This window comes from Megalops cyprinoides, chromosome 22 (assembly GCF_013368585.1).
Source record: "Megalops cyprinoides isolate fMegCyp1 chromosome 22, fMegCyp1.pri, whole genome shotgun sequence".
In the NCBI taxonomy this organism is placed as follows: Eukaryota; Metazoa; Chordata; class Actinopteri; order Elopiformes; family Megalopidae; genus Megalops; species Megalops cyprinoides.
In genome coordinates, this window is record NC_050604.1 from 26,964,534 (window position 1) to 26,982,722 (window position 18,189).

The 18,189-nt window shown below is 42.7% G+C and overlaps 1 protein-coding gene across 1 annotated transcript; it reads right to left on the reverse strand.

The window, feature by feature from the left end:
- Positions 1 to 267: 267 nt before the first annotated feature.
- LOC118769537 (interferon-induced very large GTPase 1-like) lies at positions 268 to 18,039 on the reverse strand. The gene is made up of 5 exons (XM_036516667.1): positions 17,927 to 18,039; positions 15,062 to 15,307; positions 13,118 to 13,269; positions 12,169 to 12,444; positions 268 to 4,994 (listed from the first exon to the last, which is right to left on the reverse strand). Exons 1-5 carry the CDS (start codon positions 18,037 to 18,039, stop codon positions 298 to 300), a joined length of 5,484 nt encoding a protein of 1,827 aa, XP_036372560.1. The 3' UTR covers positions 268 to 297.
- Positions 18,040 to 18,189: the final 150 nt, after the last annotated feature.

Sequence of the window (18,189 nt, forward strand, 5' to 3'; positions counted from 1 at the left end):
CTTTCTTTTTTTATTTCTCAAACTGCTGATACATGAGATTTTTTTAGATTTTAATCCACCAACAAAATAAAATTTTGAATATTTGATTGAACTTCAAAATTGCAGAGAACTCACAGGTGAATTTGTTGAGACTTCCACTCATGAGCTTAATTATAATATTAGAATAAGAATTATATCCATTTTTTAAGAATATTGTACTCTGTCCATGTTTCAGCTTTTCTTTGATTGTAACTAACAGTACAAAGTGATCACGTGAGGTTACACCCTGTGGTCATTGATGGAAAGATATTAACTGTTTCATTTTTTCTCCTGTCTTTTCCTCTTGAATGTCTCCTCCAGACTCTCCATGGCTTGCTCTTTGGTTATAGATTTCCACTCTGCTGGCAGGGCAGCAGGCTCTGCTTCATACTCCTTTGCAAACCGTGTGTTGAACTTGGCAAAGACGTATTTCCAGTAGGCTGAGGCCTGGGTGCTGGTGTCAGGCGGGATGCGCCAGTCAGGGTAAAATTTCCGATAGTCCTTATATGGATGATACTCTCCCTTTGTTTCACTGCTGCAGAATGTCATTTCACTAGCTACACAAGAAGAGCAGAAAGCAAGGACTAATTCCTGTGGGAGTGTCTGCTTGAATCTTCCAAGCCCTTGTGGACGGTGCATTGAGGTGAAGTGCTCTGTGTGACTCTCCCCGCCAGCCTCACAAGGGGCCATGCAAAATGGACACTGCTTCCCACAACCAAACAGCCTCCTGAAGAGCTCATGCTGGGGTTTGAAGGGCAGTGTGGTCAGCCTGGTTCTCACATCCTTATTACTGTGAAACTCTGCACTCAGGGACTGTTCCATATTCTCTATGAAACACAGCAGCCAATCAGAAAACTGCTCGGTCTTAGCACTGTTTAGGATTGTAACTGCATCCAGTGCATCATTGGGGATGATCAGGATGTCACTCAGATTACTGCAGATATCCTGGATGAAGTGACAGATATTCATGTCCTCTTCACTCTTTCTTGTTGCTTTACTCTCAACTGCTGCCTTAATCTTCGTGATGGCCTCCCTCAGGTGTCTGGATTCAATGTTCGTAATGCTGCATTCTTCTCTGGAGAAGTTATCCAATATCTGACTAAATATCCACTCCTTAACAAAGTCCTCATAGTGCCAGATGTATTGAACAAGCTTGTCAAAATTGTTCTCTGTAAGCAGCTGATTCAGAATAGAGAACTGGAAAAAGGAGCGAGTGCTGAATTTAATGGCTTTATTTCCTGTCAGAAGTTCATCCATTATATCTGGTCCCAGAGCTCTAGTGACATATTCCCTCACTGCAGGTTCCAGACATTTTATTGTGAACTCTTCAGCTGTTCTTTCACACTGCTGTCTTTCATGAAAATGGTCCATAAAGTCTGAGGAGTGCTGCTGTTTGAATTTCTCCAGGCACTGCTGTGGGTCATTGTCCCTGATGAAAGCATCATGCATTCGCTGGAATTCCCTGGCTGCATGCCCACAGATGTGGATCTTCAGAGAGGCCTCAAAGTCAGCAGTGAGCTGCAGGTTTCTGTGGGTCTCCAGGTGCTCATCTATCATTTCCAAAAGCCTCATGATGTATGTTCTGTGGAAGTCTGTTTTTGTTCCAACACTGTCTGCAATGAACTGCCTGCTTAGCGTTATCAAGCGGTCAGCCATTACTTGTATTTTCCTGGTATGGTCATTTTTATTAAAGTCACTTTGAAATTTCACTGCAAAATGTCCATCACTAACAATAAATGTTTCTTCTCCACATTCATCCAAACGACTGACTTCAGACAGCATTTCATGGACAGAGCCTCTTTTTGTCTTCAAGTTGAATCTTAACAGGCTGTAAATTTCTTGACCAACATTTTGTCTGTGAAGGCCTCTGAAAGACAGCGCCTCCATCATCTCCTTCCACATCTGCTCAAACTCCTGCTCCAGCTGCTGGTCTGACATCTGAGTCTTAGCCTCCCTGCACACACCTAGTAACTTCAGCACGTTCTCCTCCATGATGGTTTTGTGTTGTTTCTTGATGTCTTCCACAATGGCCATTGCCTTTTTAAGGTCCACAGCTAACTCAAGCTTCATCACCACTACAGGCTGCATCTCTCTCTTCAGGCTCTTGGCACTGTTCATGAACTCCTCCCTGTACCTCTCCACTAGGTATATATGGCCCTCCTGTCTCTTGAAATATTCAGTTATCTTGCCTAAAATCTGTTTCTCCTCTTTGTCCAGTTCAACAGTAGCCTCCTTTTTCAGATCGGTCAACAGGCCATCCAGGCTGGAATTGTGCTGAGCAGTTAGGGTTACTGCACCAAAGTTTGACACTCTAGTTTCAGCCTTTGTCACCCAGTAGTGCATCTGTTTTCTGAAATCCCACTCCCACTTGTTAAATTCTGTACAGAGCTTGGTGTAAGCATCAGCCACTAGACTGTTCTGGAAGCTGAAGATGAAGTTCTCGTACTTCACTGCCTTCCACAAGCTCCTGGTCCATTCTAGGAACTCAGGAATTGTGTGTGCAGGTCTTGTGCCTTTGAGCTCTTTTAATGCCTCAGTCATGCTGCTCTTGAACTCCTTCACAGCCTCACTGTAACCTGAACTGACCGGTGCCATTGGAGGGTTACCATGCCAAAGGCCAGGGATGTACCAGGTGTTCCTCTCTGGGTCATAATCCATCACATCTGTAAATTTCATGGTTTCTCCCTTCTCCATCCTGGCAGCTGCTTGGGTCATCTCATCCAGCTGCTTCAGGAGAAGCTGTCTGTCCCTCAGGTTCTTTTCATGGGCAGAAACATCTGCCACGTTCTGATGCACAAAATGACAGCAGAGTTTCTTCCCCACCTCCTTCATGCGCAGGAAGGCATGCACCACAATCTGCAAAATGTCCTTCATCTCTGTGAAGTTCTCCATGGCGATGTTGATGATTGTGATGTCACTCAGTCCCACCACCAGAGTGGCCAGTTCATTATCGTGCTCATAACTGTCAGCCAGCTGGGCCAGTTCTGGTGACTTTAACCCTTCTGTGTCAATGACCATGAGAAAGTCACAGCCAAGCTGCTCTCTAAAATTCTTCTTCAGTCTAATGAGCAGCATGAAGGCACCTCTTGTGCACCTGCCACTGCTGACAGCAAACTGCACCCCGAACATGGTGTTGAGCAGAGTGGACTTCCCACTGCTCTGGACCCCCAGCACAGTGACCACACGGATCTTACTGTTAGACTGAGTCAGACTGTGGAGCTCAGTCAAGACTGCCTTCATCCACTGCAGAGGGATGTTAGAAGCATCACCATCTACCAGCTCCACTGGAAACCCATCCAGCAGCAGCTGAGCACAGAGTCTGGGCAGGTTCTGCATCTGCTGCCTGGAGGGATGGTTTTCAGGCAGTGAGCTGGTCGCCTCATAGAGCTGCCCCATTTCCCTCAGGAAGTGCTCTACCCCCAAGGAGCTGCTGGAGATCTGTCTGTCCAAGTCAGTGATGAGTCCTCTATTTTCTGAGGAATTCAGACAGAGCTCCATGTACCTCTGCCGGAGGCCTGACAGGTGCGTCAGGGACAGGGTGTCCAGGTTGAACTTCAGCCACTTGAGGAAATAGGAGCGCTCCTCTCTGGGACTCGATAATGCAGAGGTGAAACGGGACATGGCGTCTGACATGCCATGAGCCCTCTGCTCCTCCCTGAGTTCATCCTTCTTCTTACAGAGTTCACTCTTGTACAGCTCGATATCCGTATCCCCTGCCTCTTTCAGCCTGCACTCCTCCTTCTCCAGTTTGGCCAGCTGTTTGCAGGTCTCCCCCTGCAGCGGCAGCTGGCTCTCTTTGTACTGCAGAATGTCAGTAATTCCAGCTGTGATCTCATCAGCCTTCTGCTTGGCCTCCTTACAGTGGACACTGTCCTCATCCACAGGTATTCCTATTCCATGTGCAGTGCTAGACATCTGCTCAATGCTGGTTTTTTTACAGTTCCCTTTCATAACATTATTCACCGTGACACGTATTCTTCTGACAAATTCTGCATCGTTCACCTTCCTGTCTTTCTTTAGGATGTGACCAGGTTGGATCAGCAGTTCACTAGCATACCTTTTGACATTGTCCATTTTGAAATTTGTGCCCGCAGAATTGCAAACTAAATACAACCTGTCACTGACATTCTGGGCCTTCAGAAACCTGCTGTTAGACGCCAAGTCATCACAGAACACAAACACAGCAGCTGATGTTTGACAGAGAAAAGAGAACTGGGTCTCAAAAGCACTGATGTCTCCACGGAGATTAGCTACTGCCACTGGCTCAGGAAAGATGTCACTGTTAATGTTCCCAGAGGGCAGATACCAGCTGACTTCCACCAGCCCATCAGAAATCCTCCTTGGAACATGTCCACATTCCATGTTGTGGTGAATAAAGCTGTTGTATTTCAGCAATTGGTTTAAAATGTGTGACTTGGACAAGCTGGTTTTGCCCAGTTTGACAAAAGAGACTATGGGGAGTTTAGTGTGTGTGATACTTCCTTCTACAAACCCTTTTTGTTCTGCTAACGAATGTGGACTGAACTTCTTCACAATGTCCCTCATGGCCCACAGCATCAGAGTGGGCTGTTGGGTGTCACAGTTGGGCAGCAGCAGAGGAACAGAGAACTGGCACATGGACATTTTCAAAGCCATCTCCTGCTGAAGGAAGCTGTCTGAGCACAGGAACAGAGCAGTTACGAGGTCCAGGGGGTTCACCTCATTTTCACCCACAGTGTCATCATCATCATCATCATCATCATCATCACCACACAGCAAGCTGTCCACATCCTGAGGTCCAGCACATCTGACACTCCTGGCTGTCACATTCATCATCATCAGCCTCCTCAGGAAGCACCATGGCAGGGATGCTAAAGACTGGATGGGTGGGTCTGTTAGGCTCTCATCACTGATCTCCAGCACTTCACTCAGGGTTAGTTTCTCCTTCAGGTGATGCTGCAGTTCCAACTCACACACCAGTTCCTCCAAGCAAGTTTCTGTAATTAAAAATTCAATTTAATTTTCTGACGATTAAAATATAGAAAGCTGTATTATAATGTAATGAGATGTTGAACTAACAGTCAATACACATTCAACAGATTTTACTTTTTGTTCACTTTCAGATTGAAGACATGCTTTATCATATGTGCTCTGCTTGCCACTGCTTTGAATTACCATAAAATTCAGAAAAAACAACAGGAAAGGACATACATATAAAAATGGTACACTTAAATTTCTATTGCTCTGCAGTCATGAGCAAAGTATACAAATAATGATAAACCTTTGATGATAATAAATGTTTACAAAGAATGAATTTTAATCCAGAAGGGTCCCATTATTCACACCCCTGTATTTAGGATTTTTTTAGATCCTCCCTTGTATGGATGACACTGTTTCTTGAGGTTCTGTCATGTGCCTTATTTGTATTGTGTTTATATAAATGTTCCACAGTGCACTGTTGTTGCAGACCACCCACAATTTTGTTGTGCCCCCACCGTGCAATGACAATAAAGTCTATTCTGATTCTGATTCAAAATAAAATAGTTTGTTATGTATATGAACTAGCTCTGTGCAATAATGTCACCACTAAAGTATTTAATTCTTTCTTATTAGGTATATAAAGGTTTCCAATATGTGCACCTTTTCTGTGATTTATAGCTTTCTGAAATGAGTTACATCCTGTAGGAGACGCTCTTACTTGTACAGATGGATTTGGAGACGGCCTCACTCTGTCTCCCATTTTCCAGCACAGTGCAGACACTGACAGTGTACTCGGTGCCTGGCTGCAGGTTCGAGAGGACAGTGCTGTGTGAGGCTGTGGAGATGAACTGTGGCTCTGTCCCAGGGCTGCTGTAGGACACCAGGAAATGGGGAGTTTGGTCCAGTCCATGCGGCTCTCTCCAGCTCAGAGTGAGTGATGTTGTATCCACTGACACCTCTGCCAGTCCCACTGGAGCAGGGATTTCTACATGAATGATAAATTGTTTTATGTCAGCACTCCAGCTTGAGCTGCTTGCTTCCCCCTGTCTGTCAGTGTGGGTGTGTCTTTTGTTTGTGTTTTTTTTCCATGCATGTGCTTTTGTTTTGTTTTCAGCCATCGCCCCACCCCCTGTCCCAACTATCTGCCCTGCTGCCACGCCCACCACCTGAAGCCCATCGCCCCACCTCCTGTCCCGCCTATCTGCCCTGCTGCCACGCCCACCACCTGAAGCCCATCGCCCCACCCCCTGTCCCGCCTATCTGCCCTGCTGCCACGCCCACCACCTGAAGCCCATCGCCCCACCCCCTGTCCCGCCTATCTGCCCTGCTGCCACACCCACCACCTGAAGCCCATCGCCCCACCCCCTGTCCCGCCTATCTGCCCTGCTGCCACGCCCACCACCTGAAGCCCATCGCCCCACCCCCTGTCCCGCCTATCTGCCCTGCTGCCACACCCACCACCTGAAGCCCATCGCCCCACCCCCTGTCCCGCCTATCTGCCCTGCTGCCACGCCCACCACCTGAAGCCCATCGCCCCACCCCCTGTCCCGCCTATCTGCCCTGCTGCCAAGCCCACCACCTGAAGCCCATCGCCCCACCCCCTGTCCCGCCTATCTGCCCTGCTGCCACGCCCACCACCTGAAGCCCATCCTGCACACCTGGTCCCTGTTCTCTCATCACCAGCCCATGTATATATACTCTGCTGTTTCCCTTGTTCTTTGCTGGATTGTCTCAGTTTTGTTCCTGTGTCATTTTTGTCTTTCATAAGTTTCTTCTTCTGATCCTTTTTCTTTGCCTGTCCCAGATTTACTCTTTTGCCTGCGGTTTTTTCATACTAACTGTTTTTTGCTCTGGATTTTTTTGGCTACCGATTTGGAGTGTTCTTTTGACTATGATTTTTGCCTGTGCGTTTGGACCCATAATTAAAGGATATCTTCTCGAACTCCCTGTATTGTCTGAGTCCTTTCCCGGCAAACCCTGACAAGTTTTAAAATATTAGAATTTTGAATTTTTGCTGTTGCATGAAGCCTCGCCTAAATGGTAGATACATGCTGTAGCTGCAAAAGTTATGGTCTGATATATAACAAATTGACTGTAATACAAAAGGGATAGCTATGCCTGAACAAGAAATGTAAAGTTTCACACTGCCTGATAGCCTGACTAACATCAAGTAATATAATAAGCTGTAATAGAGAAGACCCTCACTTTGCACTGGGGATGTGTTTTTAAGCAAAAAATCTGCAAATACAGAAATTTAATAATGAAAATTGTTCAACACCTGTATTAACCAAATTCCTTTTGTGAGGCTCACTGAGAGCACATGGCTACAGTCTAATTGAAACCTCACTGATTTTCTGTTACAAACAATGCTGCAAGAGGCTCAGTGGCTGTTTCTTATGGGGCGCCAAGTGTAACAGACCTTTTTTCATAGACAGAATGCCTTCTGTGCTATGAAACGCATGCATTCATTACAAAACCATGTAACACCATAACGCGTTTAGAGAGTACATACTTTCGTGCACAGAAAACAAAACTGATGATTCCTGTCGTGCACTGAATTGACTGTTGTGCTTTTCATTTTGTGGACAAAAGGAGGAATGCACTTCGCACTATGTGGACAAAAGAAACTCATTTTGTAGACAAAAGTAATTCTGTCCACGTAATAGATGTGCTAGGCCAGCATTTATGCTGTTGTGGCACAAAATGCAGAATGTGCTGTACTATCATCATTCCATGCCATCGAATGTTCATTTTGTCCACTTAACTGTTGTGCTACTGTATATTACTGAAAGTATGATGTGTACGAAAGGGATTTAGCACAATATATTCCGTGACTCCCCAGTTACAAAAGGCATTCCGTCCACGAAAGCAAAGGCTGCTTGAACCTTTGTAGATATCAGTGTTTTGCTAAACAAAATTAATAAAGTATAAAATTAATTATGTTCATAGGCTATATTACTGAAGGTATGATGTGCATGAAAGGGCTTTGGTCCAATACATTCCGTGAGTCAGCTAACAGTTGAGAAAGAAAACTATCATGAGCAAGATAGCTGTTATGACACTGCATGTATTTCATAAGTGACCAAATGAATGTAACAAACAGTTCTGTCTACAAAAGTTCAACCAGCATTTGCTTTAGTGTATGGAATTATTCCTGTGCGATTTCATGACACATAATTCATTCTGTAAACTGCTGACTCATGGAATGTGTTGGACCAAAGCCCTTTCGTGCACATCATACCTACAGTAATGTGTGAATCAAGGCCACCCCATGTAAGGCTTACCATAGAGTTTACTCTGTAAAACTGCAATAAGGAACATTAACCAATTAGGTAAAATGCAGGCTTTACTACTGTGCAAAATGCTCTTTATAAATATAAATTTACATTAAATTTCTATCAGAATTCACTTCCATTTTCTCCTTTTATGAGCAGGAGGACACATTGAGTAGCCTGCAAGTGAGCCATCTAGAATAGCCAATGTTCTAAGGTAGTGCCATCGAGGAAACAGAACTGTAAAGAATATGAATGATGTATGTCTTCTTTTTCCATTGCATGGTGAACTAATGCAACTGAATCACCATGGAAATTGATTTTGATGATTATAACTCATTATTTACTGGAAGAGATGGAAAGCAGAATTTAATTGACTTTACAATGAAGGATAACTCACATAAAGCCAAATATGTTTGTGACTCAAATAAAAATGAAACAGATAACTTTTTCATATATGGTCAAGGCCAAGAAGACAGTCTAGACAATTACTAATCTTAACTGAGAACTTTAGTAACAAAATGCAATTTCAGTGAAATTACAGACTCCTGCATTATAAACAGAATTGTGTGTGGAACATGATATTCACATTTACACTGGAAAGAGTAAAAAACCGCATGCAATAGCAGATGCTTCAAGTGACACAGAGAGTGGTGAGGGTGTTCTCTGCATCATTCTGGGGCTATTATCACACATTACTCCAGAACAATGACAGCAGTGGTACAAACATGTGGATACATTTAAATTAATGAATGACTGGCTGTGTCATCACACTTGAAACAGTAGACTAATGGGAAGCCTGTATCTGACTGTTTCATGACACCACATACACATAAATAGATGTCTATAGATGAACTGTTACCATATCAACGTCAGGTGTCATGGCAGTGTCAATGAAACGTATCATAGGTTTGAGAATATCCACGAGTGCTGAAACACAACACTTTGAGCTGTATTTATATTCTAATTACATGATGTCAGACCCTGGAGGCACCTTACTCAGATGCATGGATTCTCAGAGAAATTACACAACATAACTGTCTTCACAGGATGATAACTACAGTCCATTTCCTTTAGCATTACTCAGGTGCACAGCAGTATAAAACTTAAGGTGGCAAGTTCTGCTGAAATTGTGGTGAACATTGAGACTGAATTACAAGGACAGAGGTCTAGAAGTACAGATGCATTAACAATGACTGCCCTCAGAAAGCTGGTTTCTATGTGCACCTTTTCTGTGATTTATAGCTTTCTGAAATGAGAGAAAACACAATGAATTACATCCTGAAGGAGGCGCTCTTACTTGTACAGATGGATTTGGAGACGGCCTCACTCTGTCTCCCATTTTCCAGCACAGTGCAGACACTGACAGTGTACTCGGTGCCAGGCTGCAGGTTCGAGAGGACAGTGCTGTGGGAGGCTGTGGAGATGAACTGCAGCTCTGTCCCAGGGCTGCTGTAGGACACCAGGAAACTGTGTGGAGTTTGGTCCAGTCCATGCGGCTCTCTCCAGCTCAGAGTCAATGATGTTGTATCCACTGACTCCACTGCCAGTTCCACTGGAGCAGTGATTTCTGTGATAAAGACAAAGGTTCATTAACGATGCACAAGAGACTGAAGCAGGACATCAGAATACTACTCTGTTTTAACCAGTCATGAATCTGTAACATATAGACCTGACCACATTTCCACAAACATGTCATAAAATATGGAAAATCTCCAAATATAATTATACACAGCAGTATAGCTACACTGGACTTGCCTGAATTAACCTCTACCCAAGAGAAAAATAACTTAAAAATTACAGATGGAAATCATGGATCATACAGATCATGAATCATGGAAATCAAACAGATCATTAATCATGGAAAACAATTTCAGTGTTTTTTTTTTTTACATAATCCAACCCTAAAATTCAATGAATATAGTACGAAACAATTCAAAGGGTACACCCCATAACTAACCTATTTAAAATGAAACATTTTAACAAATCCATATTTGCAACGCAGATGTTAATAGCTACTTTCATGCCATGTGGAAGCATCCCCCATTGAGTTGTTTTTACAAGAATGTGGTGAATAAATTAAGTCAGCTCTTATAATGTTAATATTAATATTAATGTCAATTGTAACAAAAATGTAATGCTGCCACAGTCCCCCCCTGCTTGTCCTGTTTGTCCTCTTCATTTAAGCCTGGCAAAATATGGCTGGCTTGGGATGGGCAATTTGGAGGAAATGCAGAGGACCGCTGGATGGAAAAACACTAATCTGGTAAGATTTTACTTTACCTTTTTCTCAGATATTTTTCATACACAGCTAGCTACTGTTGTCCTTCTTACTTTATTATTCCCTTGGAAAAGTCCAGTTTCCCAAAAATTGTTCTGGGGTACCAGAGTTTTTGTCAACATTAAAATACATCCTGTAGGAGGCACTCTTACTTATACAGACAGATCTGGAGGTTGGCTACCATTACAGTAATTTATCCTCCCCTGAGTCAGTAAAAAAAACCCTCCTCCATGGAAACTGGATCATAGGCTGTAAAAAAGTCTGTCATAAAATGGAGTGGGAATCTTAATGAATTCAGAGCCATATCTTCTCACATAGAAGACCATGTCATCAACTTGTCATGTCATCATCGATTTTCTACCAAAGAAACATCTCCTATTTCTTTTGTACTGGAAGTCGCTCTGGTTAAGAACGACTGCTAAATGAATGTAATGTAATGCTTTGTCAGCCCATGCTAAATATTGTCAGTGCACCTGGATATGTCCTGGTACCCTGAAATTAATAGTAGTAAAGCCACTTTCAAAGAAACTCAATCGAGTCATAAATTATCTTAAAGACGATGCCAACTCTGTATTTTATCAGAAATTCTGTAGAAAACTGTAAATCAACAGCTTTTAGCTTTCCTGAATTCAATTTCTATCTCCAAGTCAGATGTCAGACCTTGTTATAGAGGCAGCACTTGTTAATGTTAATGACATTTCTGTCTGCTCCAGCAGCCTCTGTGAACTAGTGCTTCTTTACTTCAGTGCCACCTTTGACAGACGAATCACCCTTTTGAAAAAGCTGGTGGCCTAAAAAGAGACATACTCTATCTTCATTTAAATCACATTAATTATTAAATAAACATGAGCTAAATGAGGATAGTGCATTTCTAGATTTCAATTTGTTCAGCTAAGTGAGGACTCTTCCATCCTCTCTTAAGTTAAGTACGTCATTCAGCTTGGTTCAACCATAGGGGCTTTAGTGCATTCATTACACAGGGCACTAATCTGAGGTAACTACATGCATTCAGATAAACAAATGCTTCACAATTCTATATGTCAGTGAAATCAGCTAAAGATAAATTAATAGTAGCTAAAGGCTGCCAAAATAGGGTTACCTTTATAGGACGAAGGAATTCATTTCCAGATTTTCAACTGTTTGATCTGGGCTTTAGTTTTTTTAGTTTCTCTGGAAAACACTGTGTACTCTAACCTGTACTCACTCAGTGCAGAGCAGCTTTAAAAATGTGAAAAATCATGAACCAATCAAGAAAAACACAAGAACCTCTATAACTGGTTGTAGCTAATCCACACCAAAATGAAAAGAAATACATACTAGCCATATGCAAAGAAATCTCATATTTCAGGTAATAATAAATGAGGAATAAACCAGGCAGGTTCTTAGAGCAGGAAATGCATCAGTGTCCCTTATTTCAGGGTTAAATCTACAAATGGATGGCAGGAAGAGGAGGGAGGAGCAACTCAACAATCAAACAGAAGCCAGAAAAAATCTGAATAACATTGTTGCACATATATTACCTTTATTAACTTAGCTTATGTAAACACATTTAGCCACTAGATAAACACAAGCTATGGTGTGTACTGGTGAGTGGTTTTATGTAAATAAGTGCAAAGAAAGGTAGCCATATAATCTTACTTGTGCACTCTTTTGCTGAACTGGGCCTGCTCCTGCTGCCGTTATGAAGCACTGTGGAGACGCTGAAGCTGTACTCCACCCCTGGTCTCAGATCAGACAGGACTGCTGTGTTGCTGTTGGATACAGTCGTCACTTCTTTGGGTTCCTCTCCATCACAGCTGTAGCTGATGCTGAATGTGTAAGAGACTCCCTCCATCTCAGTGGCCGTGTCCCAGCGCAGCCTCACTGATCTGCTCCTCACCTCCTGCACCCTCACCCTCCCTGGAGCAGACGGCTCTGCAGTGGAGTGAGAAACCCTGAGATTTATTTATATTTACTGAGACCAGTTTTCTTTTCATACATAAATGGAGTGCAGATCCATTTCAAATGTCAGGCTTCCCGCTCCTGAATCAAACTGGACAGTGGCTGTATTACAATATAAATGTTCAAGTCATATATGGATAGATGTATCACTTCAGATGCATTACTTACATTACTTACATTACCTCACACACAGTAGCACTATAAAGGCACCATACTATCGATTCATGGAAAACCTGCAGTTTCCAAGGAGAGGTTTGGATTTGTGGGATGAAAAATGGGAAAATCTGAATATTACCAGCTAACTTACATTTTTAGACACACAATATTTGGACACCAAGTTATTATAACTTGCAGATACGCTCCAGTGAAATTTCTCGCACTCTTTTTTGTGCAGGCAGCATAATATACAATGTCTGATAAGACAGAGTTACACACTCCAATATTTTTATGCAGGTTCATCTGAACTCTGTCAAGGTCATACCTGTGCAAAAACACTGAAGAATATAAAAAAAAATTGCTACAAGTAGACAATGTTATGTTAAGACATTGTTACATTTTCTCTAAGTTACCATACAATCAAAGACATAACTAGATATTAGCCCCTGCCTTCTGGTAGGACTGTCAGCACAGGAGGAGGCGCTCTTACTTGTATAGATGGATTTGGAGACGGCCTCACTCTGTCTCCCATTTTCCAGCACAGTGCAGACACTGACAGTGTACTCGGTGCCGGGCTGCAGGTTCGAGAGGACAGTGCTGTGTGAGACTGTGGAGATGGACTGTGGCTCTGTCCCAGGGCTGCTGTAGGACACCAGGAAATGGGGAGTTTGGTCCAGTCCATGCGGCTCTCTCCAACTCAGAGTCAATGATGTTGTATCCACTGACTCCACTGCCAGTTCCACTGGAGCAGTGATTTCTGTGATAAAGACAAAGCTTCATTAATGATGCAGAAGAGGTGAACATCAGAATCAGACTGTTTTACCATTTATGAGTCTGTAATATATAAAATGAATATACTTTTTTTACACTTCGGCAAACAGGTTATGAAATATGTAACATAGTAGGGAAGGTATGTAGAGTATGCTGTCGTACCTGTGCACACAGATGCTGAAACACATTTGCTCAGACTGCCGTTGTTCCCCACGGTAGCCACACTGAGCCAGTACTCTTTCCCTGGTCTGAGTGACTGTATATCCATGTGAGTCACGCCTTTCACTTTAATACTGCGCTGCTCTGTGTCACTGATGCAGGTCACTTCATAGCTGAGAGTCTGACTGTCCATCCCCTCCGGAGCCCCCCAGCTCAGAGACACCGAGTCTGATCTCACTGCGAGGACCTGGATCTGTCCTGGAGGAGGAAGCTCTGGGGGGGGGGGGGGGGGGGGGGGATATGATATGTAATTAGTACAGTGGGTATAAAGGGAAAACAATAAAACCATCATTTCTGCTGAATGCCCTCTTTGACCAATCAGCTTTAGTTACTAAGAAATAGTGTTTGTGTTTGTCAATAGCTCTTGAAAATAGGTTGATGCACTTCTGAAATGAGTATTTTGGTTGAAAAAGCTGTCATATTCAGAACAGCATGGTACATGGCTGTCAATCAGGGTATTATTTGATCGTTGTAAATGCTTTATGATTAAAGATGTGATCTTTGACGGATTCTCTCTCCAGGGCAGCCATAAACCCCTAAGAGCAGAAGCACCTGCATACAGCAGCATGTAAACCCACCTTCTGCTGCAGGCTGTGCTGGATGCTGCTGCGTGAGCCATTCATCCACTCTCTGGCTGCAGGAAACGGTCTGCAGCACCAGCAACACACATGTGATAATGGAGAAATAAAACAAATGAACCTTCTAGTTTACAGAAGAAAGACAAAACATCTTATGATGCTTTCTCAACAAGCAACATTACATTACATTATTGTCATTTAGCAGACACTGTTATCCAGAGCCACTTACATTACAATTTTTACATGATATCCATTTATACAGCAACACACATGTGATAATAGGAAAATGAATCAAAAAATGCATGCTGTCACTGGTTTACAGAAGACACAAAAGAACATCTTATATTGCTTATAATAATTTCTCACTGTCCCTCAATGCCGGATGGGGAAAACTGAGGTCAAAAAGTTGTGCGCACCAGAGAACAAAGTTCTGTACGCTACAATTTTTCAAACGTTTTTCATGAGCAGTCATTAGTTTTGCAACATATTTAAACTCAACAAATATGCATTCTTTGCAAGCCAACAGTTTCTCTTTTTTAGATACTTACCTTTTCAGCATGTTTTTTTTTTCTCATTGTCTTTTACAGTACATTACTGGCATTTAGCAGACACTCTTATCCACAGCAACTTACCTAGGTCACAGTGTTTTTTTTACAATGCTATCCATTTATACAGCTGGATATTTACTGAGGCAATTGTGGATGAAGTACACAGCAGCAGTGTCCCAGCGGAGAAATGAACCGGCAACCTTTCGGTTACAAGTTCTGCACCTTAACCGCTATGCTACACTAACCATTACCTGTCTCCCGGCCTGTTTTAAGTCATCATAGACCACATCATGTCCTTGGTGCCCCTGCACTGCACACAGACTGCAGATGAGCATCTGGTCAGTCTCACAGAACACCTCCAGAGCTCTGTGGTGCTGCTGGCACAGTCTGTGCTCCAGGTCTCCATCGGCCTCCACCAGAGTGTGTCTCTGCAGCGCTGCCACCGTGTAGTGCTGTCTGACGTGCGTCTCGCAGTAGGAGGCAGTGCAGGTCAGACAGTACTTCACAGCTCTGAGCTTCCTCCCGGTGCAGAAATCACAGGCCAAATCTCCAGGCTCAGGGTAGCTGTGAGAAAAAACGGCACTCAGAGTAGAGCTGACCAGGAGTGGGCATCTCAAGTACTGTACTGTATATCCACCAGCAGTAGCCTTAACATGTTCTATACTAGCACGGATACACACACTGCTCTCTTTCTCTTTCTTTAACTTTTTTGGAAATATTTTTGAATACAGAGAAGACCACACAGACATTTCAGCAATGAGCCCCTCTACCAAAAAGAAACAAACATCTGGAGTAAAGACAAATGAAAGGGTTGATTGTACGGATATAATGAGCATATAGTGTCTCCCCTGCCTGGTCTGTGTATGTTTGCCAGGCTGTAGAGGCTGTAGAACTCAACAGTACACAAGCTTTGTGCCTGCAGTTCACCATGGGTAAATATAAAGAGCTGTTTGCCGCATGTCTCAAGAGAGAAAATGTCAGTATGAGCCAAAGACACACAGGAGAAGCAGAACCCATTCAATCCCAGCACCATGGGCCCAGTTCTGCTCAGTAACACTGGGAGCCCATCGAGGCAGAGTGAGGACATGGGCCCGACTTTAGATTCTACTGGGACAAAACCCAATTCAAGCGTGTATGACAAGAATTAAAGCACTCAGGTAAGATAATGCAAATGAGCTCAGACTGCCCTCAGTAACATTTTCACTCTTTGCAGACTCACAGCTGGGTGACCCTGGTCTCTTGACCTGGACACTGTGAACAGAATATGGAGACACAGCTTCCAGTTAACCTCATCCTCCTACTGCAGCTCTAACTCACAGCACAGAGACACAGCTTCCAGTTAACCTCAGTTAATCTTCATACTGCACTTGACAAAATGTTTTAGTTCAGTCAAAAAGCCGAAATTCCCACTATCAAACCACTATGTCCTCTGGTGAAAATTACTTCCTGTCCATGAGATTTGGCATTCTGACAGATTAAACAATTTCACAGAGCATTTGGATTTATGAATTGGACAAATTGTACCTTGCACAGGACAGGAGGTGGTCACTGAAGATGCCACCTTATTACAAAAATAGGCATTTTAGTGGATGAAACATTTCTTTGTTTCCAAATATTGACAGACTTTACATAAATCAAAACTTTGAGTCCCTTGAAATCTCAGTCCAGACTGCCTTTGCCTGTGATTTACTGCTCAAAATGGGCCAGAAACCTATGAAGAACCTCATTTCATTTTCAGCCAGTCAGCTCCTTCATTAGCTAGCAACATAAAATAAATGAAAATGAAAAATTTTAGCCAACTACGCATTTATCTTCTTATGAACGCATTTTCACATTTGTTATCCAGCACATTAATAAACTAAAGAAGGCATTGAATCACTCTTACTTGTTATCTTTTATTTTATTTTGGCCAGTAAGCCAGCTCCTTGCTTAGCTAGCTTTCTGGTTAGTCATATGAAGCATTAAAAATTTAGAGACATCTTAGATTCCTAGCTTGCAAGCTAATAGGCTAGAAAAAGGTTGCAAGTCATGTAGCAAGCTGACTAGAAAAATTGGGTTGATGATGGATTACTCTTTCTTGCTAGCTACTTGGTTTATTTTATTTTCAGCTGTTTAGCTTGTGAGCAGCCCTCACAGAGAACAAATGAAAACTGACTGAACTCTGAGCCTGCCAGCTAGCCAATACACTTCAAAAGTGACTGTTGCTGACCAGATACCTACAAAATAAGACTGAGAATTTATTACACTTGCTTACTAGGTATCTTGTTTTACTCTCAGACAGTTAGCTGCCACCTTAGATGGTTAGTTAGCTGATATGACATTAATACAGAAGATGTCTTACATCCTAACATCTCTTGACATTTGAGAACTAGATATGAGTGAAATGACACCTGAACAAAAGATTAATACCATATTCCTCCTGAATACCATATTCAGTTGGTAAGATGAAAAAAGAAAAAAAAAAAAGGGAACCAAGTGACAAAAAGGAATTCAGGAAACATCTGCAGGTTGAAATTGAGTCTTCTTGCCCCACAGCACCACCTTTCCTTCACCCGGACTGTCTTACTGGTGCCCAGCCAGAAGATTTCAGTTTATCCGGAAGGAATTTAACTGGCAAAATGTCTCTCACTTATACATATGAAATGTCTGCTTACGATGATTATGAAAGATGCTTGCACACACGCATGTGAAATGCTTACACACATATATGAAACATTTTTCCTGTTTGTTCAGGTGAGCATTTCATATATATGTGCAAGTGTCACACAAGTCTGTGTGCAAAATGTCAATAGCATTGGTATGCATGCAAAGGATTATGTAAGTTTTATATGAGTGTGCATGGGTGTCTCAAACGTGTATGAGCAAAGTTTTAATGCACACATTCACACTAAATGCTTGAACACACAAACACATGAAATATATAGTATTTCATATTTGTGCATGTGAGCATTTAATATTCCTATGTGAGTGTTTCTTATGCATGTGTGCATGTCAATAGAATGTATATGTACAAGCATTTTGTGTGTTTGAATTATGTACCACATATTACATACATACATATTACACACCTGTTTTGCAAGTGTTTACTGAAATAGAGGATAAACAGTAATGTTTGAGTAACTTGCTGATTTTCTTTGTCTTGATATATGGCACAGTGATGACACACACAGCGGCTGCTCTCACCTCCTTGACTTCAGGTCTGCAGCTTCCTGAAGACTCTCCGGAGCCGCAACCTTGAGCGGCTCGTCGGAATCGGCGCTCCCCTCCTCTCTCTCGCACGGAACGGGCAGACTCATCTCAGCTAGTTTCCCCAACAGATCCAGATTCAGAGACCTGTCCAAGCTGCCTTTTACCTGTAATCACAAACGGGATTACAAACAGACATATACACAACACTGGAACACTCAAATACAACACAGACCAGTTGGAGAAATCGGTATCTCAAT

Bases quoted from the DNA above. Each gene is read 5' to 3' on its own strand.
- LOC118769537 (XM_036516667.1), bottom strand. From the start codon at position 18,039: ATGAGTCTGCCCGTTCCGTGCGAGAGAGAGGAGGGGAGCGCCGATTCC. The intron at 15,308-17,926 runs GTGAGAGCAGCC...TTTTTCTCACAG, and splicing joins GCAGACCTGAAGTCAAGGAG to CTACCCTGAGCCTGGAGATT. The intron at 12,445-13,117 runs GTAAGAGCGCCT...ACTCCACTGCAG, and splicing joins CTCCAAATCCATCTATACAA to AGCCGTCTGCTCCAGGGAGG.